Source organism: Argopecten irradians, chromosome 4 (genome assembly GCF_041381155.1).
Source record: "Argopecten irradians isolate NY chromosome 4, Ai_NY, whole genome shotgun sequence".
Classification (NCBI taxonomy): Eukaryota; Metazoa; Mollusca; class Bivalvia; order Pectinida; family Pectinidae; genus Argopecten; species Argopecten irradians.
In genome coordinates this window covers 2,269,512-2,297,059 of record NC_091137.1, presented here as the reverse complement: position 1 = coordinate 2,297,059, position 27,548 = coordinate 2,269,512, and the positions used below count along the sequence as shown (strand labels likewise).

At 38.1% G+C, this 27,548-nt stretch overlaps 2 protein-coding genes across 2 annotated transcripts in view; both read right to left on the bottom strand.

The window, feature by feature from the left end:
* The window catches only part of LOC138320353 (dual 3',5'-cyclic-AMP and -GMP phosphodiesterase 11A-like), a 495,361-nt gene that overhangs the window by 66,544 nt on the left and 401,269 nt on the right, over positions 1–27,548 (bottom strand). The window lies entirely within an intron of this gene.
* On the bottom strand, positions 143–27,546 carry LOC138320350 (membrane progestin receptor gamma-A-like). The gene is made up of 2 exons (XM_069263271.1): positions 27,374–27,546; positions 143–6,604 (listed from the first exon to the last, which is right to left on the bottom strand). The coding sequence occupies exon 2, from the start codon at positions 6,587–6,589 to the stop codon at positions 5,615–5,617; it is 975 nt and encodes a 324-aa protein (XP_069119372.1). The 5' UTR covers positions 6,590–6,604; positions 27,374–27,546; the 3' UTR covers positions 143–5,614.

The window sequence follows — 27,548 nt, the reverse complement described above, 5'->3', positions numbered from 1 at the left end:
AACATATTTGACCTTTGATATCTGGAGTGCATGTCAAGGTCACTATTTTGAACAAACAGTACTTGTAGATACAGACAGAAGGCAATAACACACACCTATCTAAGGCTCCATGTCTGCTGTGGAAATACAAAGTAACAGTTCGTAATATTGGTGTAGTTTATTTATATCTGTAGATACAATAAATCACATCATAACAACTATCAACACAGTATTGTACAGGATCTAACTCAAGTGGAAACATCCACAAATATTCAGACAAGTCTAGTCTATCAATCTGTAGATAATAAATTCAAGGAGTTACAGTGAATCAGTCAAGTCTAGTCCATCAATCTGTAGATAATAAATTCAAGGAGTCACAGTGAATCAGTCAAGTCTAGTCCATCAATCTGTAGATAATAAAATCAAGGGGTCACAGTGAATCAGACAAGTCTAGTCCATCAATCTGTAGATAATAAAATCAAGGGGTCACAGTGAATCAGACAAGTCTAGTCCATCAATCTGTAGATAATAAAATCAAGGGGTCACAGTGAATCAGACAAGTCTAGTCCATCAATCTGTAGATAATAAAATCAAGGGGTCACGGTGAATCAGTCAAGTCTAGTCCATGAATCTATAGATAATAAATTCAAGGAGGCACAGTGAATCAGTTAAGTCTAGTCCATGAATCTATAGATAATAAATTCAAGGAGGCACAGTGAATCAGTCAAGTCTAGTCCATGAATCTATAGATAATAAATTCAAGGAGGCACAGTGAATCAGTTAAGTCTAGTCTATGAATCTATAGATAATAAATTCAAGGAGGCACAGTGAATCAGTTAAGTCTAGTCTATGAATCTATAGATAATAAATTCAAGGAGTCACGGTGAATCAGTCAAGTCTAGTCCATGAATCTATAGATAATAAATTCAAGGAGGCACAGTGAATCAGTCAAGTCTACTCCATGAATCTATAGATAATAAATTCAAGGAGTCACATTGAATCAGTTAAGTCTACTCCATGAATCTATAGATAATAAATTCAAAGAGTCACATTGAATCAGTCAAGTCTAGTCCATGAATCTATAGATAATAAATTCAAGGAGTCACATTGAATCAGTTAAGTCTAGTCCATGAATCTATAGATAATAAATTCAAGGAGGCACAGTGAATCAGTCAAGTCTACTCCATGAATCTATAGATAATAAATTCAAGGGGTCACAGTGAATCAGATAACTAAGTTTTACTTACTTGAAAAATCAAGGAGTCTGCACTATAAAAGAAGTTATCATAGAACAATACATTTCAATATGTTTTCATACAACATATATTTCAAACCAATGAGTTTCTAAAATAGAAATAAATAAATATCAAAATAAATTAATTGTCTTTTAACAATATATGTGGACAAGATATAATAATTATTTCATGAAACAAACAGATAGAATGGTTGAGAAAAGTCAATATTGAACTTCTGTATTTTGACAGGTGATTTTAATTAACATTAGGATTTTGGTCCACGATTAATGTATAAAAAAAAAAAAGCTTCAACATCTAAAGCTAAATACACCAGTGCACCCAAACAGGTCCAAAAAAGATCTGAAAAGAATTCCAAACAGAGGAAACATATCAATTGTAAACAAAAATAGGTATAAAACTATAAACTTACAAATGTTAACTTAAAATTATACAAAACCATGAGAATGAGTTGTAACAGTATTTTTGTGATTTTCTAACTAATTGTGCAGTGCAACAACCTAAATCTACACATTTTCTAAGTAATTATAAAAAAATATCATATTTTGGGCATGATACATATATAGTTTTTTATATCAATTCAAAAGCAGATTCCGATGTACAGTTTAGAGTTTTTTTGCAATGGGTTATCTCCCTTTACTCACACTGCCATTACTTGTCACCGTTCTCCAAAGCTAACAATGATAATTACACTGACCTCATAGTAACAATACAAAAACAAATTTCTACAAAAATTCTATAAAATGCCTAGTCAGAATTTGTTCACAATAAAGATAGTTTTCCACATAAATCACTTTCTAGAAAACGTCTGGTACATATTATTGCTTCTGTAATGGTAATGTATGTTTGTCTCAAATATAATGTATAACCTTAAAACGACCTTGACAAAAAGGCACAACTTTGCTACATGATTCCTATGGGAAGACCAATGCAATAGAAAAGATCAATCCCTGTGTTCCAATGTTGGTATCATAATGCATATATGATCAAAACACTACTAAATGAATTGGAATATTTATATAATAAATAGCATCATAATACACTCATTTTGTTAATGACATAAATGTGTACCTTAATTTTTCTCATTTATATCAATATGATTATTCATACATATTGAGAAGCATTAGTAGTGGATTATAGATTACGACCTACATGTATAGTTGATTATATAAATTATAATATACTTTTACCAGTATAAGGACCTATATTTGTGTAGTTGATTATATCAATTGTAATACACTTTTACCAGTATAAGGACCTATATTTGTGTAGTTGATTATATCAATTGTAATACATTTTTACCAGTATAAGAACCTATACATGTGTAGTTGTCTAGTTGATTATATAATACCGTTATCAGTTGCAATGTACAAAACAACAGTTTTGAAAAGTATTCATCAGTCTCAAAGAAGTTCAGCAGAATATTTTATTAAGGTATCTACGTACCCTGGTTAATATATTAGAAATATTGAATAGAATCATTGTCATTTATCCATGTTGTTTGACAACAGTAGGTTCACCAAAAGTTAATGCTTCAGAAAATAAGCTCTGCAATAATACAAAGAGTTCTGATGGAAGGCTATTTTTGGTTGGTAGCATGAGGAATGCCATGTAGACAGATTCTGAATCTGAGGATTTAGCACTCAAATGCAAAGTCAAAGCAATAAATAGTTATGAAGTTTTACATGCTTTGATAGTAACAACAATTAAATCAAAATGGAGTCATTTTTAAAGTATAGAATAAGGCACTCAATTGAGGTCATAAAATCAGATACCATCACATGATCATACCAGCACATAAAAGTCAGTGAGAATATCTCTACATCTTCTATAGTGTTCAGCACAATCTAACACTTCCTTTGTTAAGAATGACAGATACTGATTCCATTACAGTTTGATATACATTTGAATTCCTTTAGTTTACATTTTAGAAATACTTTTAAATTTCAGACCTGAAATTTGAAATAAACTTATTTACCATAAAACTGCAGCCCAGTGCTTTTGTGTGTTAAATATCTAATGAGATTGCACATAACATGTAAACATATCAATTTTACATTTCTAGTTTTATCTAACTAGGATGGTGTTGATTGAGACATCATATATTTGTGGTGTTATGGCATATTTTTCAGTGAAAATAACATAATATTTGCTAATAAACTAGTTATACAACAACGTAAATTGATACCTCACACAGATTAGCTAGCACTTCCAGAGAATCAACCCAACAGATTAAACATATACATGATAGCAATAGTTACAGTTAGACAACAGTGCTTTGCTGAGCGACACCATGACAACAGCTATCACTTTTTTACAACAAAATGGCTTGTAAAAAGGCCATAGTTACAACATAAGCAGATCAATGGGAACAAGGTGACATAGACTGTTACTCAACCCTCTGTACTGACCAAATACATATAGTAGGAAAATGAAAAGGGAGGATTATAAAGAAATCTACGGGTAACACAGGAATCTTTTCATTTGACAGAACAATTAGGTTTTTATTTCAACTAAAATCTTTCATTTTGCAAAAATAATTTTCTTATTGTTTTTTTGGTATGGAGAGGATAACCAACATAAAGTCATGTTTATATCAATAGAATCCATGCTGAGATAGCCGACTGATGCTGAGCAGGTGATTTACTCAACTTAAATAGATCCAACTGAGGGCATTTTTATACATATATACCAGACAGCATTTCAATGTTGACTTTGATCTTGATATTACGACAACATACTCCATAATTCAATGGCAGAGAGCGAAACTGTAAGGCATTTGAGATGAAATATGATATAATATTAACGTGAAAAGATTATGCAAACCAGACTGGTAAAAAGTTGAAAGCATATCTCAATAAAATAAGCTGATAAATGGATTAGAAAATCATCGTACCAAAATATGTCAACATTAATAGAAACAAATTTTAATGCAATTAATATACATGTATTGCATATTTTTGGATGATATTTACATGATTAGAAAAGTAAAAACAATATCAAAAAGATTTCAGTATATTATCTGCATCAAAATTGCCATGGATTAATGATATCTATTGTAAAGTATTTCCTTGTAAAAATTGTTTTTTTATATTGTTCTACATCCTAGCTACTATCATATAAAAACAGACCAGATTTTGGAGAGAGAAACTAAAGGCTTCACCTACCAGGTATATATACAGCTATCATCTAGCAACTGACCCACATGGGTCTCAAACTCCAACATAACATGGACTCAAAACAATGTATAGAAGTAGAAACGTTAATCAAGTCATACACACCAGGGTAATTATGAAATTCATCAGGAAATACATGTTGAATCTGATATTGATAGTAATATTTCAGTGTCAATATGCAGGGGAAAAACAAATTATATACATTTTGTACATGCATTGTTGCATCAAACTCTCTGGCAGATAAGGAACTTCCATGTATTACATTTTTCAATTCTCTGACAAACTTCAAAAACATTAATTCCACTATTACCTACATGTATATGTGGTATATATTTCTGGTAGTATGATCAGTGCACCAATATGAAGTATGACCATGCCAGTTAACAAAGTGTTGCATAGAACCAACATTATGTATACTAACAATTTTATGTAACAATCAGTTAATTTGACAACATGATTTAGTTACAAATCTGCATAGTTTGTAATTCTTTATATTTTCAATAAATGGTAACAATGATTTACATATGATATCTGAGTTGATGGTATTAATCAATGCAGTCGTTAAAAGCATGATACAAAAATACTCCACTGAAGAGGAGGCATGATGTAAAACTAATTTCTGAAAACAGAAACCGCGAACATTGAGTGAGAGGTTATTGGGTATCCTGGAAATGATTTGAACAATAAGTGGTATACAGTATTGCTCCTATCCTTTGGCAATTGAAATGAGGCCTCAAAAAGGGGAGGGGCGCTTATTGGTTCGAATACGGTAGCTTTTGTAACTGAAGAAAAATAATTTGCCTGCTTCTGTTTTTTATAGAGAAAAAATATCATTCGTCAGCGTTGTAGTATCTTTAACAATATAGCAACTTTATCATACAGTTTGGCAAGTACAAAGTGTCTGTAACATAAATTACTAACTTCACAAAAAACTCTATCATATCATTAACAAAGACACATGAGATTCAGCATTGTCATAAGATAGTCTTTTGTAGTAGATCAATAAGCAGTTTACATTTCGTTTAAAGTCTGAATTGACTACAGATAACAAATATTACATATTACTCTGTCAAATATTAAACTTCACAAAAAATATCTCTGAGATATGTAAATGGAATAAAACTATGTAAATAGTATATTAGTATCACAAAATGCAATTTTGACAAACTTGAAAATCTTATACTTTTGTGGGAATGATGTTCAACATCACTTCGATACTTTTACAAAGTTTTTTAATCGAAAGGAGAACAAGGCAATGGTACATGTGTTAATTGCCATGACGATAGCGATGACTCCAACACTGCCCCCTAGTGTTGGAAACCACCAGCTGTTCTGCAGTAAATGGCGTCGCTCTGCCATGTCATGTAAAATAGCCTGCATTTGGTCCATTGTACCAAGGATGGAGGCCACATGGAACAGCTGGTGACTGTGGCCAAAAATGTCAAATTTCGCTGGATAAAAGCGCTCTGGAAAATGGGTTGCAAAAAAAATTGCAGCACTAAATGCAAATATGAACTGTCTACAATGCTGGTATTGGGATGACAGCTCACATTCTTCTGGGGAGCAAAACAACAGACGGTACATTATTGGAATGGTATCAAACAGGTACGAAAAGCCAAAAGATCCAAGGCGGATGAAGTTTCGCAAGTAGCTCCGCTTCATGAATCTTGTTTGACAGGAAAGTACGACTGCAGTCATGCATATCACAGTGGCAATGAGGATAAAGTTATGTCCAAACCATGTATCTATCAAATCGGACGGGAAAGAATAGGCACGATACGCAACAGCACCACCAAGTGAGAAAATACTCACAGCACCATAGTCAAGAAAAAAACAAAAATGTCGCATCTTATCAGACATGGTGTTAAAGGTATGGGCTGTAGCACTTGCTAGGGGAAATATGACGGCCACAAACATATAGGCCAGTAGTGGCCATGTGTACGGATCGTGCTTGAAGTCCAGCGTCTCAGATAAACCCTTTAGCACCCATAGGAAATAGCATGAAGGTAGGAAGTGTGTCCAAAAGTTCAGGGTTTCGTTGGTAGCATCAAATACACTGAGCAGGCATTGTTTGGCTGTGCTTTTTGGATGACGATAGCCATGGATAATGAAGTGTTCTTTGAAATCTTCCGGTACCTGATGGACAGTATAGATGGGTCCACTTCTTCCCATAGCAATCATGATGCTAGTTTGTACCTGGAAATACAGGGAAAAATTGTATATATTTTACATGGAATATGACTTCTTAATTTAGTATCATAATCTAAGTCCTAGTAGTCACATGTCTTCTAAGAAACATTATTTTATAAATTTTATAATGTAATCTGTTATTAATTTAATAAGTGTTAATTCATAAAGAAACTCTGATATTTCCGAACTTCTTGAAGACTCACTCACATATGTACCAGAGAAAGAAAGTATGTCCATGATCAATATGTAGAGTAGAATATAGATTTTAGCTACAAGTGTTTATTAGGTGTTGTACAATGTACTGATAACTGTGTATTTATACTGATACACATACTAAGTGTTAGAAATTGAATGTACACAGGTACCGGGGATCAATGAGATCAATTTCCATGGCTATATACAAACATTTACTAAAACCTTACAAAGAGTGATGGCTGACCTCCCTATATAGGACCTGTAGTCAATCAGTGTCCACTTGTCTGACCAGATCAATGAATGATTAGCTGTTTTACCCCTGACTAGGCCTAATTACTCACAACCACCAACTGGAACATATAGCTTTCTATATAAAATTATTCAGATTGTAAAGTGATGCTGTATTTTTCAAATAAATCTTTTAAGCAGATTTGACTTAGGACAAGAAAATTGATTTCATTGTTATATACATTGTATATATGTACAACTGTTCGTAGTTTAAAATTTAACGATCTGACAACAAGAGTAAACAGAACATAATTATATATATATAATTTGTCTATTTTTTAATATTTCACACATCAAATTTTTGTGACAAGCAACAATCAGTTTGTTACCAGTCTCATGTTGACTAGCCAACAATCAGTTTGTGACCAGTCTCATGTTGACTAGCCAACAATCAGTTTGTGACCAGTCTCATGTTGACTAGCCAACAATCAGTTTGTGACCAGCCTCATGTTGACTAGCCAACAATCAGTTTGTGACCAGTCTCATGTTGACTAGCCAACAATCAGTTTGTGACCAGCCTCATGTTGACTATAGCCAACAATCAGTTTGTGACCAGCCTCATGTTAACTAGCCAACAATCAGTTTGTGACCAGCCTCATGTTGACTAGCCAACAATCAGTTTGTGACCAGCCTCATGTTGACTAGCCAACAATCAGTTTGTGACCAGCCTCGTGTTGACTAGCCAACAATCAGTTTGTGACCAGCCTCATGTTGACTAGCCAACAATCAGTTTGTGACCAGCCTCATGTTGACTAGCCAACAATCAGTTTGTGACCAGCCTCATGTTGACTAGCCAACAATCAGTTTGTGACCAGCCTCATGTTGACTAGCCAACAATCAGTTTGTGACCAGCCTCATGTTGACTAGCCAACAATCAGTTTGTGACCAGCCTCATGTTGACTAGCCAACAATCAGTTTGTGACCAGCCTCATGTTGACTAGCCAACAATCAGTTTGTGACCAGCCTCATGTTGACTAGCCAACAATCAGTTTGTGACCAGCCTCATGTTGACTAGCCAACAATCAGTTTGTGACCAGCCTCATGTTGACTAGCCAACAATCAGTTTGTGACCAGCCTCATGTTGACTAGCCAACAATCAGTTTGTGACCAGCCTCATGTTGACTAGCCAACAATCAGTTTGTGACAAGCCTCATGTTAACTAGCCAACAATCAGTTTGTGACCAGCCTCATGTTGACTAGCCAACAATCAGTTTGTGACCAGCCTCATGTTGACTAGCCAACAATCAGTTTGTGACCAGCCTCATGTTGACTAGCCAACAATCAGTTTGTGACCAGTCTCATGTTGACTAGCCAACAATCAGTTTGTGACCAGCCTCATGTTGACTAGCCAACAATCAGTTTGTGACCAGTCCTCAACAATCAGTTTGTGACCACTCTGTTACTAGCAACAATCAGTTTGTGACCAGCCTCTGTTGTTGACTAGCCAACAATCAGTTTGTGACCAGTCTCATGTTGACTATAGCCAACAATCAGTTTGTGACCAGCCTCATGTTGACTAGCCAACAATCAGTTTGTGACCAGCCTCATGTTGACTAGCCAACAATCAGTTTGTGACCAGCCTCATGTTGACTAGCCAACAATCAGTTTGTGACCAGCCTCATGTTGACTAGCCAACAATCAGTTTGTGACCAGCCTCATGTTGACTAGCCAACAATCAGTTTGTGACCAGCCTCATGTTGACTAGCCAACAATCAGTTTGTGACCAGCCTAGGTCTAATGTTGACTAGCCAACAATCAGTTTGTGACCAGCCTCATGTTGACTAGCCAACAATCAGTTTGTGACCAGCCTCATGTTGACTAGCCAACAATCAGTTTGTGACCAGTCTCATGTTGACTAGCCAACAATCAGTTTGTGACCAGCCTCATGTTGACTAGCCAACAATCAGTTTGTGACCAGCCTCATGTTGACTAGCCAACAATCAGTTTGTGACCAGCCTCATGTTGTAGCCAACAATCAGTTTGTGAGCCAACAATCAGTTTGTGACCACTCATGTTGACTAGCCAACAATCAGTTTGTGACCAGCCTCATGTTGACTAGCCAACAATCAGTTTGTGACCAGCCTCATGTTGACTAGCCAACAATCAGTTTGTGACCAGCCTCATGTTGACTAGCCAACAATCAGTTTGTGACCAGCCTCATGTTGACTAGCCAACAATCAGTTTGGACAGCTAGTTACTAGCCAACAATCAGTTTGTGACCAGCCTCATGTTAACTAGCCAACAATCAGTTTGTGACCAGCCTCATGTTGACTAGCCAACAATCAGTTTGTGACCAGCCTCATGTTGACTAGCCAACAATCAGTTTGTGACCAGCCTCATGTTGACTAGCCAACAATCAGTTTGTGACCAGTCTCATGTTGACTAGCCAACAATCAGTTTGTGACCAGCCTCATGTTGACTAGCCAACAATCAGTTTGTGACCAGCCTCATGTTGACTAGCCAACAATCAGTTTGTGACCAGCCTCATGTTGACTAGCCAACAATCAGTTTGTGACCAGCCTCATGTTGACTAGCCAACAATCAGTTTGTGACCAGCCTCATGTTGACTAGCCAACAATCAGTTTGTGACCAGTCCTCATGTTGACTAGCCAACAATCAGTTTGTGACCAGCCTCATGTTGACTAGCCAACAATCAGTTTGTGACCAGCCTCATGTTGACTAGCCAACAATCAGTTTGTGACCAGCCTCATGTTGACTAGCCAACAATCAGTTTGTGACCAGCCTCATGTTGACTAGCCAACAATCAGTTTGTGACCAGCCTCATGTTGACTAGCCAACAATCAGTTTGTGACCAGCCTCATGTTGACTAGCCAACAATCAGTTTGTGACCAGCCTCATGTTGACTAGCCAACAATCAGTTTGTGACCAGCCTCATGTCACACATCAAATGTTGACTAGCCAACAATCAGTTTGTGACCAGCCTCATGTTGACTAGCCAACAATCAGTTTGTGACCAGCCTCATGTTGACTATAGCCAACAATCAGTTTGTGACCAGCCTCATGTTAACTAGCCAACAATCAGTTTGTGACCAGCCTCATGTTGACTAGCCAACAATCAGTTTGTGACCAGTCTCATGTTGACTCGCCAACAATCAGTTTGTGACCAGCCTCGTGTTGACTAGCCAACAATCAGTTTGTGACCAGCCTCATGTTGACTAGCCAACAATCAGTTTGTGACCAGTCTCATGTTGACTAGCCAACAATCAGTTTGTGACCAGCCTCATGTTGACTAGCCAACAATCAGTTTGTGACCAGCCTCATGTTGACTAGCCAACAATCAGTTTGTGACCAGCCTCATGTTGACTAGCCAACAATCAGTTTGTGACCAGCCTCATGTTGACTAGCCAACAATCAGTTTGTGACCAGCCTCATGTTGACTAGCCAACAATCAGTTTGTGACCAGCCTCATGTTGACTAGCCAACAATCAGTTTGTGACCAGTCTCAGCCTCATGTTGACTAGCCAACAATCAGTTTGTGACCAGCCTCATGTTGACTAGCCAACAATCAGTTTGTGACCAGCCTCATGTTGACTAGCCAACAATCAGTTTGTGACCAGCCTCATGTTGACTAGCCAACAATCAGTTTGTGACCAGCCTCATGTTGACTAGCCAACAATCAGTTTGTGACCAGCCTCATGTTGACTAGCCAACAATCAGTTTGTGACCAGCCTCATGTTGACTAGCCAACAATCAGTTTGTGACCAGCCTCATGTTGACTAGCCAACAATCAGTTTGTGACCAGCCTCATGTTGACTAGCCAACAATCAGTTTGTGCCCAGCCTCATGTTGACTAGCCAACAATCAGTTTGTGACCAGCCTCATGTTGACTAGCCAACAATCAGTTTGTGACCAGTCTCATGTTGACTAGCCAACAATCAGTTTGTGACCAGCCTCATGTTGACTAGCCAACAATCAGTTTGTGACCAGCCTCATGTTTGACTAGCCAACAATCAGTTTGTGACCAGCCTCATGTTGACTAGCCAACAATCAGTTTGTGACCAGCCTCATGTTGACTAGCCAACAATCAGTTTGTGACCAGCCTCATGTTGACTAGCCAACAATCAGTTTGTGACCAGCCTCATGTTGACTAGCCAACAATCAGTTTGTGACCAGCCTCATGTTGACTAGCCAACAATCAGTTTGTGACCAGCCTCATGTTTGACTAGCCAACAATCAGTTTGTGACCAGCCTCATGTTGACTAGCCAACAATCAGTTTGTGACCAGCCTCATGTTGACTAGCCAACAATCAGTTTGTGACCAGCCTCATGTTGACTAGCCAACAATCAGTTTGTGACCAGCCTCATGTTGACTAGCCAACAACAATCAGTTTGTGACCAGCCTCATGTTGACTAGCCAACAATCAGTTTGTGACCAGCCTCATGTTGACTAGCCAACAATCAGTTTGTGACCAGCCTCATGTTGACTAGCCAACAATCAGTTTGTGACCAGCCTCATGTTGACTAGCCAACAATCAGTTTGTGACCAGCCTCATGTTGACTAGCCAACAATCAGTTTGTGACCAGCCTCATGTTGACTAGCCAACAATCAGTTTGTGACCAGCCTCATGTTGACTAGCCAACAATCAGTTTGTGACCAGCCTCATGTTGACTAGCCAACAATCAGTTTGTGACCAGCCTCATGTTGACTAGCCAACAATCAGTTTGTGACCAGCCTCATGTTGACTAGCCAACAATCAGTTTGTGACCAGCCTCTTGTTAACTAGCCAACAATCAGTTTGTGACCAGCCTCATGTTGACTAGCCAACAATCAGTTTGTGACCAGCCTCATGTTGACTAGCCAACAATCAGTTTGTGACCAGCCTCATGTTGACTAGCCAACAATCAGTTTGTGACCAGCCTCATGTTGACTAGCCAACAATCAGTTTGTGACCAGCCTCATGTTGACTAGCCAACAATCAGTTTGTGACCAGCCTCATGTTGACTAGCCAACAATCAGTTTGTGACCAGCCTCATGTTGACTAGCCAACAATCAGTTTGTGACCAGCCTCATGTTGACTAGCCAACAATCAGTTTGTGACCAGCCTCGTGTTAACTAGCCAACAATCAGTTTGTGACCAGCCTCATGTTGACTAGCCAACAATCAGTTTGTGACCAGCCTCATGTTAACTAGCCAACAATCAGTTTGTGACCAGCCTCATGTTGACTAGCCAACAATCAGTTTGTGACCAGCCTCATGTTGACTAGCCAACAATCAGTTTGTGACCAGCCTCATGTTGACTAGCCAACCAACAATCAGTTTGTGACCAGCCTCATGTTGACTAGCCAACAATCAGTTTGTGACCAGCCTCATGTTGACTAGCCAACAATCAGTTTGTGACCAGCCTCATGTTGACTAGCCAACAATCAGTTTGTGACCAGCCTCATGTTAACTAGCCAACAATCAGTTTGTGACCAGCCTCATGTTAACTAGCCAACAATCAGTTTGTGACCAGCCTCATGTTGACTAGCCAACAATCAGTTTGTGACCAGCCTCATGTTGAACTAGCCAACAATCAGTTTGTGACCAGCCTCATGTTACTAGCCAACAATCAGTTTGTGACCAGCCTCTACCAACAATCAGTTTGTGACCAGCCTCATGTTGACTAGCCAACAATCAGTTTGTGACCAGCCTCATGTTGACTAGCCAACAATCAGTTTGTGACCAGCCTCATGTTGACTAGCCAACAATCAGTTTGTGACCAGCCTCATGTTGACTAGCCAACAATCAGTTTGTGACCAGCCTCATGTTGACTAGCCAACAATCAGTTTGTGACCAGCCTCATGTTGACTAGCCAACAATCAGTTTGTGACCAGCCTCATGTTGACTAGCCAACAATCAGTTTGTGACCAGCCTCAGTGTTTGACTAGCCAACAATCAGTTTGTGACCAGCCTCATGTTGACTAGCCAACAATCAGTTTGTGACCAGCCTCATGTTGACTAGCCAACAATCAGTTTGTGACCAGCCTCATGTTGACTAGCCCAACAATCAGTTTGTGACTAGCCTCTGTTACTAGCCAACAATCAGTTTGTGACCAGCCTCATGTTGACTAGCCAACAATCAGTTTGTGACCAGCCTCATGTTGACTAGCCAACAATCAGTTTGTGACCAGCCTCATGTTGACTAGCCAACAATCAGTTTGTGACCAGCCTCATGTTGACTAGCCAACAATCAGTTTGTGACCAGCCTCATGTTGACTAGCCAACAATCAGTTTGTGACCAGCCTCATGTTGACTAGCCAACAATCAGTTTTGTGACCAGCCTCATGTTGACTAGCCAACAATCAGTTTTGTGACCAGCCTCATGTTGACTAGCCAACAATCAGTTTGTGACCAGCCTCATGTTGACTAGCCAACAATCAGTTTGTGACCAGCCTCATGTTGACTAGCCAACAATCAGTTTGTGACCAGCCTCATGTTGACTAGCCAACAATCAGTTTGTGACCAGCCTCATGTTGACTAGCCAACAATCAGTTTGTGAGATATCCCTGTCCTGATAGACCAATTCTATTTATTTCGGATTTTTTAATCATCTCTATTTGTTCCAAATACTAAATCAAATTTTAAAATACAATTATTGATTCACTATCAATTTCAGACAAAATTTAAAATTAAATTACTCTAATACAAATCTATTTGATTAGCCCAGATTATTACTATACTGCCTCTGACACTCGACCAATCAAATTAATCACTCAATTTGCTTCTGGCAGAACCAATCAAATCACTGATGAATTATTCAGGTTACTTATGGACCATCCACAAATCCAAATGAAAACCATACCATTGTTGATCAAACTTTTATTATTTCATGTGACAGTGTGATGTTGGTCGAGAATGTTCCTAAAAGTCAAAAGGGCATAGACTGGGGGTGTTTATGAGGATAATGTGGTACTGAATTGTAACCATAGTAACAAATATGTACAGCTAGTGGATAATGTACTTAAAATACTTGACTAAATCATGTAATGTGACAGAAAAAACCTTGTGACCTAAGTCTATAATGTTGACGGGCTGTGTATGATTTGGTCATGTGGGTAGATCAAGGCACACTGTATGAGTCAGACGTATCTAGATATTTTAACCCATTAATTTATCCACTCATTCTCAGCAGATATTTCATGTTCTAGATATACCTAACAAAATATAAAACAGATATAAAACCTTCTTAAAAGTAAACCCAAACTAATACATATACATCTTTTGCAGACATCAATTAATATATACATGTACTTAGCTATCCGAAGTTCTACACCTGTAAAATCTATACCTGTGTTGAGCTGAAGAGTTTTAAGTAGGTGTTTCAGATATTCCTGAATTTTACCTATTTCTGTGTTGTGCTGAAGAGTTTTATGTAGGCGTTTCACATATTCCTGTATTATTATATAGGTGTTTCACATATTCCTGTATTATTAAGTAGGTATTTAACATATTCCTGGATTATATCTATCTGTGTTGTACTGAAGATTCCCAAGTAGGTGATTCACATATTCCTGTAGTATACCTATATCTGTGTTTGCTGAAGAGTTTCACATATTCCTGTATAATACCTATGTCTGTGTTGTGCTGAAAAGTTTTAAGTAGGCGTTTCACATATTCCTGTATTATACCAATGTCTGTGTTGTGCTGAAGAGTTTTAAGTAGGCGTTTCACATATTCCTGTATTATACCAATGTCTGTGTTGTGCTGAAGAGTTTTAAGTAGGTGTTTTACATATTCCTGTATAATACCTATGTCTGTGTTGTGCTGAGGAATTTAATTAGGTGTTTGACACATTCCTGTATTATACCTATATCTGCCAGATAACTCCAAATGTTACAAGGTTCACCAAGTTTCATGTAAACAACGTTTTAATGTACGTGTCTTACATGATCCAGTTTTAATGTACACGTCTTACATGATTCAGTTTTAATATAGGTGTCTTACATGAACCAGTTTGAATGTACATGTCTTACATGATTCAGTTTTAATGTACGTGTCTTACATGATCCAGTTTTAATGTATGGTCTTACATGATCCAGTTTTAATGTACGTGTCTTACATGATTCAGTTTTAATGTACGTGTCTTACATGATTCAGTTTTAATGTACACGTCTTACATGATCCAGTTTTAATGTACGTGTCTTACATGATCCAGTTTTAATGTACGTGTCTTACATGATCCAGTTTTAATGTATGTACGTGTCTTACATGATCCAGTTTTAATGTACGTGTCTTACATGATCCAGTTTTAATTGTACGTGTCTTACTATCAGTTTAATGTACTGTCTTACATGATCCAGTTTTAATTATGTCTTAGTTTAATTGTAGTGTCTTACATGATCAGTTTAATGTACGTGTCTTACATGATTCAGTTTTAATGTACGTGTCTTTTTACATGATCCAGTTTTAATGTACGTGTCTTACATGATTCAGTTTTAATGTACGTGTCTTACATGATCCAGTTTTAATGTACGTGTCTTACATGATCCAGTTTTAATGTAGGTGTCTTACATGATTCAGTTTTAATGTACGTGTCTTACATGATCCAGTTTAAATGTAGGTGTCTTACATGATTCAGTTTTAATGTACGTGTCTTACATGATCCAGTTTAAATGTACATGTCTTACATGATCCAGTTTTAATGTACGTGTCTTACATGATCCAGTTTTAATGTACGTGTCTTACATGATCCAGTTTTAATGTACGTGTCTTACATGATTCAGTTTTAATGTACGTGTCTTACATGATCCAGTTTTAATGTACGTGTCTTACATGATCCAGTTTTAATGTAGGTGTCTTACATGATTCAGTTTTAATGTACGTGTCTTACATGATCCAGTTTAAATGTAGGTGTCTTACATGATTCAGTTTTAATGTACGTGTCTTACATGATCCAGTTTAAATGTACGTGTCTTACATGATCCAGTTTTAATATACGTGTCTTACATGATCCAGTTTTAATGTACGTGTCTTACATGATCCAGTTTTAATGTACGTGTCTTACATGATCAGTTTTAATGTACGTGTCTTACATGATCCAGTTTTAATGTAGGTGTCTTACATGATTCAGTTTTAATGTACGTGTCTTACATGATTCAGTTTTAATGTACGTGTCTTACATGATCCAGTTTTAATGTACGTGTCTTACATGATCCAGTTTTAATATACGTGTCTTACATGATTCAGTTTTAATGTAGGTGTCTTACATGATTCAGTTTTAATATACGTGTCTTACATGATTCAGTTTTAATGTACGTATCTTACATGATCCAGTTTTAATGTACGTGTCATACATGATTCAGTTTAAATGTACGTGTCTTACATGATCCAGTTTTAATGTACGTGTCTTACATGATTTAATTTTAATGTACGTGTCTTACATGATTTAGTTTTAATATACACGTCTTGCATAATCCAGTTTTAATGTATGTGTCTTATGGAATAGTTATGACATCATTTTGGATATCATGTCTCTTCCTCTTAGTCCCAATATTTGTATTTGTCTGATTTTTTCATGATTAAGAAGAATGTTGTAGATGTTGTAGTCAAGATGGGTGATAATAATTTTGAAACTTTCAATAAATAAGAGATCCCAGAGGGATCTTGGTGCCCACCAAAGAATGATCTATGTCTGACAATGGAAAGAGGGATCTTTTCCCTGCTTTTCAAACTTTTTCAAACACACGACATATAAAATTTGAGACAGATCGCTATAGTACTTTCTAAGAAATAGTGGTAACAAACTTCAACAATGAAATCTAAGATGGCGGCCGGTTGGCCATCTTGTTTACCGATCAGTCCTGAAAGGCATTATGCATCAGTCCTAAAAGGTACTATGCACAACTAGGGTACAAGGGGAACCTACACATAAAATTTGAGAAAGATCCAGATCCTTTCAGTACTTTCTGAGAAATAGCGGTAACAAACTTTAACAATCAAAATCCAATATGGCCGTCGATCGGCCATCTTGTTTACCGATTGGTCCCAAATAACAATATGCACAACTAGGGTCCTTGGGAAACCTTTATATGAAATTTGTGAACGATACCTTCAGTACTTTTTGAGAAATAGCGGTAACAAACTTTAACTATCAAAATCCAAGATGGCAACCTGTCGGCCATCTTGTTGATCGATCGGTCCCAAAATGCAATATGCACAACTAGGGCCCTAGGGGAACCTATATATGAAATTTGAGAAAGATCCCTTCAGTACTTTTTGAGTAATAGCGGTAACAAACATTAACTATCAAAATCCAAGATGGCTGCCTGTCGGCCATCTTGTTCACCGATCGGTCCCAAAATGCAATATGCACAACAAGGGTCCTAGGGGAACCTACATATGAAATTTGAGAAATATCCCTTCAGTACTTTCTGAGAAATAGCGGTAACAAGAATTGTTAACGGACGGATGGATGGATGGACGGAAGGACGGACGGACGGACGGACGACAGACCACGGACGAAAGGCGATTTGAATAGCCCACCATCTGATGATGGTGGGCTAAAAATCAAATAAATATTGAACATAGCTAAATGGGTCCCACTTTTCACTAAGCCAAAGTTAGCCAACATTGTAACGTCATTGCTGAGAACACCATGTGAATGTAACGTCTTTCCGAACTCTTCAGAGAACGGTAATGCAATTTCCGACTTCTGTTCGGCAACGATCAAAACTTCTATGGTGACCAGTTTCAAATAAAGGCATGTCTATAAACATCCACTTCCAAAAACTGCTGTTCCAAATTATATGAAATCATCATCATTAATCTTTGATATATAGCTTAAATTTAAAAACATCTACAAATACTAACAATCTAACTTGACTTTTAGCCTCTAGTTATATATATTTTGACCCGACATATAAGCCTTCCAACCTTGGGTGGAGAGTTTGAATTAATGCAGGGCAGTCGTTACATTACAGTTACTTATTACTGGTTACAGCTGCTACTCTGGCTTTCTTCCCCTCCTAAACTCTTGTACATCCTTAATGACCTTCAGTCTTTAAACCAATCAAATTCCTCCTATGAAGTCATTTAGGTACTTGATTCAGTATCACTTTACACAAGTGTTTTATATAGTTATAATCCAATACTTATCATTTTATGATGATGACACATACCACTTTAAAATATTACAGTTTATGAATATTGAATACTTCAAAACAGGAAACTTATAATTACAAGAGCATGAGCCCTATAAGAAAAACAATAGCACTTAAAAAATTGTGAATGAAAAATTCTTTAGCCGAGCCCTGACTGCAGACACTGATTCAGATTTGATTATTTTAATGTGTATGTACGTTTTTTATAACATACAGCGCTGATTATTATAGACTTATCAACGAGGATATTCAAATTCTCTTTAATACCAAATCATTTTCTAAAGAAAAAAAATTCATAGAACTCTTATTTCCTCGACAGCTTATTATTTTAGAAAACATACCTGTTTACTACTTGTAGGTTAAGTAAAATGTTCACTACTCATTGTATGGTGTCATAAACATATGAATAGTTAGACCCTGATATTTACCATTCAAAGAACTTATAAAATGAGTTTTACTACTAAATTACTCTAAGCTACAAACCCTGGGCTCGATCTGCTGTATATCCAATGTCCTGTAGCTATATAGACAATAGTATTACAAATCCTGTAGTGCCACACCAATAATCTTTATCATTCAACAATTTTAATGCACACTGACTACGATACCCTATTACCTAGCAAAACGGGTTTATTACGAGTGCAATATAGGATAAACGGGTGACAAAATACTCCATAAATTATTTATAAAGGGCATGGCCTCGTGAGACCACAGCTATTCAAGCGTCCTGTAAAGATTTCATCTTCTTACCGTGCCAAGTCAGGGTTAAAAAAGTTAGGCCATCGTCTTGGTAGCTGGTAAATAGACAGAGCTATATTAGGTGATACTAACGTCACAAGGTAGAATTATGTCGATATGCTTCAAGGAACATGATCAAGGTCAACCCTGTACAATATATCAAACTTCTTTCCATAATGCCTGCTTATATTAATGCCATTTTAAGATTCAGACCTTGCATGACAAAAAAGATATTAGCTTAGTTTTTAAGATTATCTATCTATACATTTTTTTAAACGTTTGAAAAGAAATTGAAAATATTTGTAGGTAGGAGAGTATTCAAATTGGATCATTGATTTTCAAGTAAACCACTCCATATAATGAATGTGTTATAGCCATAGCAGCACTTCACTAAACAAACTGATTGATTTCTCCCCCCACAGGTCAGGTATCTTACCAGATTTATGGGTCACATTGGTCTGAGTACACAAATTGACAATGAACATACAATCATCTTTGAGACGGAGTTGGTTTAAAGGCTGCAAGTTGTGCTGTGTAATTTATAACTATATTACTAGGGAATTTCCTCCCCTACAAAATAAGACCACAAATGCCCCATACTATACTTCATCTTTCTTCTACCTACCTAACCTATTTTTTGAGAGCCGAAAAGTGAAAAACAACTATAATTTTATTTGGCCTTAATCAAATCAAAGTTCACTATTATTATCATTTTCTTAATTTCTTCCAAAATTGGATATCTCCTGTTCTAAAACGTTGATACTAAAACTATGTTTCCTAATCTAAAGTGCTCTAAATCTTTATTTAAAAAATCAAAGGCTAGTTCTTTACCAAACAAGGTACTATATAATAAAAGTCTGATAAATTAAGAAGCGTTACCATGATTTTAATTAAAAATTATTGACCAACAATCAGTATTAATCATTAATTTCCATTTCATAATGTATATAGGGATTGGATTTCGTTTTTATGTTAACCATGCTTGTATGGAGCAATTCCTCTAAGAATATATTCAATATGGGGCGTTTCCCTATATTTACACTCACACGACTTTTTATTTATATTTTATGCAATAAAATTGTCATTTGAAAGTGACGTCATTATTCAATAAAAGTCGGTCAAAAGTGGGAGGAGTTCACTCAATTGAACAGCGAATGATGACGCTTCACGTAAGGTAGAATTATTCATCCGCGACGACAAATAAAGTTAAATATTTTAGTGTAAAATAAACATGACAAACAAAGTAAATTTCAGAGATAATTTTATTCAATAAGATCAGAACTTTAAATAGGTATTCAATTTTGCTAAATGTTCATATATAGCATAAAGTATTTGTTCTCGGCCACATGTGTGAACTCGGTGACCGTTATTGTGCAGCGAGGCGAGGCTGACGCACGCTTACGCACTGGAGTTTTCCGAAGTTGTCAAAACACCAGTGTTCAAGTAGCTAAATTTAAATTTGTTTGAGATTGTCGTCTGACTTGACGATATTACATCCTTCGGAGCCATGTGATTATATAATCTATGCTTAGATCCATCGCCATCTATAGATGGAACAACTTCACTTGTGTTCGATGGATACAATGTATTTGTGGTGATGCGTAACTGTCAACACCTGGATTACTAGCAGTGCATGTTTTATAATACACATGATTAAATTCTCAAACAACAAAGACAAGAGAATATGTTTATAACTGACCTAGCTCTGTCAGAGGGTCTCACACCCGTCAACCCCAAAGACTCGATCATAGGACACGGACACAGAGGTAATGTTTACATTTGACATCCATCATCCAAAAATGAAAGCACTGCACGTCGCCCCGGTCGGGATATTTTTTCCCGTTTCTTTATACAATTGTTAATTTTAAATATGTTTGTATCATATATAAATATAAAACATATATATATTGTTTACATTTTTCCAAAATTATATGAAAAACAACAATATACATGTATTGCGTAATGTTGCGTCAAAATGTAAACAAAAAAAGTAGCCCCTGCACGTTGCATAGAACATTTTCATACGCAAGTTCAAAGTTCAATGTTACCATGCAGTTATGGTAAACAAAATCGGCTAGTACTTACGTATAGTGATCAAGCCTAGCAAGTGTAAAAATAATAATATGGGCTCCATGATCATTAAAAAGAATTCCACAATAATGACATAATTCCATTTAAGTTGATATAATGATATACCTACGTGAGTTTTAACAACCATTCCAAATACAATGTACACAATAAATTATAGCTGTAATACTGTGGAAACTTTACAGCGAGTTTCCAAAGAAAGTGTCAACTAGTTTTAGGGTGAATACGTTTGAGTCTAATAAAATATATATAATTTGACATTCATTCTAGCTGTGATCGTTATTCAATTTCAAACTTACATACACGTTTATAAACAAGTTTTCACCAATGTTTTTTTTTTAATTCAGATTGGGGCTAAATTTAGGCCATTTTGCCAGTACTCTCCCAAAATGTCCTAAAGTTTTGGAAAATCCTTAATCATTCCGATAGAGAATGTCCTAACAAAATTTTGAAACCCAAAATGTCCTAAATCTTTTTAAAGCAATCTGAAACACTGACCTCCTACATTATATACTGCTCCGGTATCCGGCGCTCGTATCAGCAGGCCCCCACAACACAATCAGGGCTGCCAAGGATAACAACATGGTAGCCCTCTGCTCTGCTAAGGTGAAAAGTTAGTGTCTACACCTGGCCTATGGTGTGCAGGTGGATTATCACAGCCTAGGGTGTGCAGGTGGATTACCACAGCCTAGGATGTGTAGATGAATTATCACAGCCTAGGGTGTGTAGGTGGATTATCACAGCCTAAGGTGTGTAGGTGGATTATCACAGCCTGGGGTCTGTAGATGGATTATTACAGCCTAGGGTGAGTAGGTGAATTATCACAGCCTAGGGTGTGCAGGTGAATTATCACAGCCTTGGGTGTGTAGGTGGATTATCACAGCCTAGGGTGTGTAGGTGAATTATCACAGCCTAGGATGTGTAGGTGAATTATCACAGCCTAGTGTGTGTAGGTAAATTATAACAGTCTAGGGTGTGTAGGTGAATTATAACAGCCTAGTGTGTGTAGGTAAATTATAACAGTCTAGGGTGTGTAGGTGAATTATAACAGTCTAGGGTGTGTAGGTGGATTATCACAGCCTAGGGTGTGCAGGTGGATTATCACAGCCTAGGGTGTGTAGGTGAATTATCATAGCCTAGGGTGTGTAGGTGAATTATCATAGCCTAGGATGTGTAGGTTAATTATCATAACCTATGGTGTGCAGGTGACTTATCATAGCCTAGATTGTGTAGGTGGATTATAACAGTCTAGGGTGTGTAGGTGAATTATCACAGTCTAGGGTGTGTAGGTGAATTATCAAAGCCTTGGGTGTGTGGGTGAATTATAACAGTCTAGGATGTGTAGGTGAATTATCACAGCCTAGGGTGTGTAGGTGAATTATCACAGCCTAGGGTGTGTAGGTGGATTATTACAGCCTAAGTTGTGTAGGTGGATTATCACAGTCTAGGGTGTGTAGGTGGATTATCAAAGCCTAGGGTGTGTAGGTGGATTATCATAGCCTAGGGTGTGTAAGTGGATTATCACAGTCAAGGGTGTGTAGGTGAATTATAACAGTCAAGGGTGTGTAGGTGGATTATCACAGCCTAGGGTCTGTAGGTGGATTATCACAGCCTAGGGTGTGCAGGTGAATTATCACAGCCTAGGGTGTGTAGGTGAATTATCATAGCCTAGGTTGTGTAGGTGAATTATAACAGTCAAGGGTGTGTAGGTGAATTATAACAGTCAAGGGTGTGTAGGTGGATTATCAAAGCCTAGGGTCTGTAGGTGGATTATCACAGCCTAGGGTGTGCAGGTGGATTATCACAGCCTAGGGTGTGTAGGTGAATTATCATAGCCTAGGTTGTGTAGGTTAATTATCATAACCTATGGTGTGCAGGTGACTTATCATAGCCTAGATTGTGTAGGTGGATTATAACAGTCTAGGGTGTGTAGGTGAATTATCACAGCCTAGGGTGTGTAGGTGAATTATCACAGCCTAGGGTGTGTAGGTGGATTATCACAGCCTAGGGTGTGTAGGTGAATTATCACAGCCTAGGGTGTGTAGGTGAATTATAACAGTCTAGGGTGTGTAGGTGGATTATCACAGCCTAGGGTGTGTAGGTGAATTATCACAGCCTAGGGTGTGTAGGTGGATTATTACAGCCTAGGTTGTGTAGGTGGATTATCACAGTCTAGGGTGTGTAGGTGGATTATCAAAGCCTAGATTGTGTAGGTGGATTATCATAGCCTAGGGTGTGTAGGTGGATTATCACAGCCTAGGGTGTGTAGGTGGATTATCACAGCCTAGGGTGTGTAGGTGGATTATCACAGCCTAGGGTGTGTAGGTGAATTATAACAGTCAAGGGTGTGTAGGTGGATTATCACAGTCTAGGGTGTGTAGGTGGATTATCATAGTCCTAGGGTGTGTAGGTGGATTATCACAGCCTAGGGTGTGTAGGTGGATTATCACAGCCTAGGGTGTGTAGGTGGATTATCACAGCCTAGGGTGTGTAGGTGGATTATCACAGCCTTTGGTGTGTAGGTGAATTATCAGTCTAGGGTGTGTAGGTGAATTATAACAGTCTAGGGTGTGTAGGTGGATTATCACAGTCTAGGGTGTGTAGGTGGATTATCACAGCCTAGGGTGTGTAGGTGGATTATCACAGTCTAGGATGTGTGTGTAGGTGGATTATCACAGCCTAGGGTGTGTAGGTGGATTATCACAGCCTAGGGTGTGTAGGTGAATTATCACGCCTAGGGTGTGTAGGTGGATTATCACAGCCTAGGGTGTGTAGGTGAATTATCACAGCCTAGGGTGTATAGGTGGATTATCACAGCCTAGGGTGTGTAGGTGGATTATCACAGCCTGGGTGTGTAGTGGATTATCACAGCCTAGGGTGTGTAGGTGGATTATCACAGCCTAGGGTGTAGGTGGATTATCACAGCCTAGTGTGTAGGTGGATTATCACAGCCTAGGGTGTTAGGTGGATTATCACAGCCTAGGGTGTGTAGGTGATTATCACAGCCTAGGGTGTGTAGGTGGATTATCACAGCCTAGGGTGTGTAGGTGAATTATCACAGCCTAGGGTGTGTTAGGTGGATTATCACAGCCTTGGGTGTGTAGTTGAATTGTCACAGCCTAGGGTGTGTAGGTGGATTATCACAGCCTAGTGTGTGTAGGTGAATTATCACAGCCTTGGGTGTGTGGGTGAATTATAATAGCCTAGGGTGTGTAGGTGGATTATCATAGCCTAGGGTGTGTGGTGATTATCACAGCCAGGGTGTGTAGGTGAATTATCACAGCCTAGGGTGTGTAGGTGAATTATAAAGCCTAGGTGTGTGGTATCACAGCCTAGGGTGTGTAGGTGATTATCATAGCCTAGGGTGTGTAGGTGGATTATCATAGCCTAGGGTGTGTAGGTGGATTATCACAGCCTAGGTGTGTAGGTGAATTATCACAGCCTAGGTGTGTAGGTGGATTATAACAGTCTAGGGTGTGTAGGTGGATTATCACAGCCTAGGGTGTGTAGGTGGATTATCACAGCCTAGGGTGTGTAGGTGGATTATCACAGCCTAGGGTGTGTAGGTGAATTATCACAGCCTAGGGTGTGTAGGTGAATTATCACAGCCTAGGGTGTGTAGGTGAATTATCAAGCCTATGGTGTGTAGGTGACTTATCATAGCCTAGATTGTGTAGGTGGATTATAACAGTCTAGGGTGTGTAGGTGAATTATCACAGCCTAGGGTGTGTAGGTGAATTATCACAGTCTAGGATGTAGGTGATTGTAGGGTGTAGGTGGATTATCACAGCCTAGGGTGTGTAGGTGGATTATCACAGCCTAGGGTGTGTAGGTGAATTATCACAGCCTTGGGTTTGTAGGTGAATTATCACAGCCTATGGTGTATAGGTGAATTATCAGTCTAGGGTGTGTAGGTGGATTATCACAGCCTAGGTTGTGTAGGTGGGTTACCACAGCCTAGGGTGTATAGGTGGATTACCACAGCCTAGGTTGTGTAGGTGGATTATCACAGCCTTGGGTGTGTAGTTGAATTGTCACAGCCTAGGGTGTGTAGGTGGATTATCACAGCCTAGGTATGTAGGTGGATTATCACAACAGATGGTGTGCATGTGAATATCACAGCCTAGGGTGTGTAGGTGGATTATCACAGTCTAGGGTGTGTAGGTGAATATCACAGCCTTGGGTGTGTGGGTGAATTATAATAGCCTAGGGTGTGTAGGTGGATTATCATAGCCTAGGGTGTGTGGGTGAATTATCACAGCCTAGGGTGTGTAGGTGAATTATCACAGTCTTGGGTGTGTGGGTGAATTATAATAGCCTAGGGTGTGTAGTTGAATTGTCACAGCCTAGGGTGTGTAGGTGGATTATCACAGCCTAGTGTATGTAGGTGGATTATCACAACAGATGGTGTGCATGTGAATATCACAGCCTAGGGTGTGTAGGTGGATTATCACAGTCTAGGGTGTGTAGGTGAATATCACAGCCTTGGGTGTGTGGGTGAATTATCACAGCCTAGGGTGTGTAGGTGAATTATCACAGCCTAGGGTGTGTGGGTGAATTATCACAGCCTAGGGTGTGTAGGTGAATTATCACAGTCTTGGGTGTGTGGGTGAATTATAATAGCCTAGGGTGTGTAGGTGGATTATCATAGCCTAGGGTGTGTAGGTTGATTATCAGTCTAGGGTGTGTAGGTGGATTATCACAACATATGGTGTGCAGGTGAATATCACAGCCTAGGGTGTGTAAGTGGATTATCACAGTCTAGGGTGTGTAGGTGAATTATCATAGCCTTGGGTGTGTAGGTGGATTATCATAGCCTAGGGTGTGTAGGTGGATTACCATAGCTTAGGGTGTGTAGGTGGATTATCACAGTCTTGGGTGTGTAGGTGGATTATAACAGCCTAGGTTGTGTAGGTGGATTATCATAGCCTTGGGTGTGTAGGTGGATTATCATAGCCTAAGGTGTGTAGGTGAATTATCACAGTCTAGGGTGTGTAGGTGAATTATTTCAGCCTTGGGTGTGTAGGTGAATATCACAGCCTAGGGTGTGTAGGTGAATTATTACAGCCTAGGGTGTGTAGGTGAATTATTACAGCCTTGGGTGTGTAGGTGAATTATCACAGCCTAGGGTGTGTAGGTGGATTACCATAGCCTAGGGTGTGTGGGTGAATTATCACAGCCTAGGGTGTGTAGGTGAATTATCACAGCCTAGGGTGTGTAGGTGGATTATCACAGCCTAGGGTGTGTAGGTGGATTATCACAGCCTAGGGTGTGTAGGTGAATCATTGCAGCCTAGGCTGTGTAGGTGGATTATAACAGCCTAGGGTGTGTAGGTGAATTATCACAGCCTAGGGTGTGTAGGTGAATTATCACAGCCTTGGGTGTGTAGGTGAATTATCACAGCCTAGGCTGTGTAGGTGGATTATAACAGCCTAGGGTGTGTAGGTGAATTATCACAGCCTAGGGTGTGCAGGTAGATTATCACAGCCTTGGGTGTGTAGGTAAATTATCACAGTCTAGGGTGTGTAGATGGATTATCGCAGCCTAGGGTGTGTAGGTGAATTATATAATTGACATTTAATTTTTTGTTGATTTTTTTTTCTCAGTAAAATGAACTAAATGTGTGTCTTTGTAACAAGATGACAAAACTTTTTTGGGGAAAATGATAAAAATGACACAAAAAATAATAATTGTAATTTGAAGGTTCAACTTTAAAGTTTATTCTAATACGTAAATACTTTTTACAGATTTGAACCAACTTTGCAATGCTCTTTCTGTATCAGCACTCAGGTGACCGTGAAGGCCTATTGGGCCTCTTGTTTAATTTTCTGCTAGATCTATTCAGGTTTTTTTTTACTAACAATTAACAATTCTATTGATTTTTCATTTCAAAATCTGACATCTGACTTTTTGTTATTAATTTTGTTTTGTAATTTCCACAGCGATGCCATGTGCCTTTAATATAACTTGTACAACGCTGTCATATTGCAATTTATTTTTCAATTTTTATTCTCAACAATCATGTTTGTCTAGCCAAATCCATGCATAATTGTAAGAGTAATTAGGCCACTGTTACATACAACATTAAAATATGTCTTTTTTTTTGTCTATATTTATAGAATTTTGACTATTTTGAATTAGTAAAATAGGTTTAAAATTATTTTTTTTTCTTCCAATTACATTAAGTCAATATCCGGTAAAAATTTGAAAACTTGGCTATCGAATGTGCTCATTCATATCATCAACTGGATTAGCTCATCGTTTGCAACTTCCTTCACAACTTTCAATTTGTAAGAAATCTTTTCAATGCTTGTAAATTCTACTCTCCTAACACTTTATGTGTTGTCAATTAAATCTTTCACTTACCTTCCTTTGATGAATCTTAAGAGTTAACTCTTATCCAAATAAAGCATCAATGCACCTGTCCTGACACATTATGCCATCAGTTCACCAGTCGATCTGTCACAAACATCTAGGTTACACATGTTGTTTAGCAAATATTTGGGCAGGGCCCCATAGCAGACCGCACTTCCTACCTTAC

Bases quoted from the DNA above. Each gene is read 5' to 3' on its own strand.
- LOC138320350 (XM_069263271.1), bottom strand. From the start codon at position 6,589: ATGATTGCTATGGGAAGAAGTGGACCCATCTATACTGTCCATCAGGTA.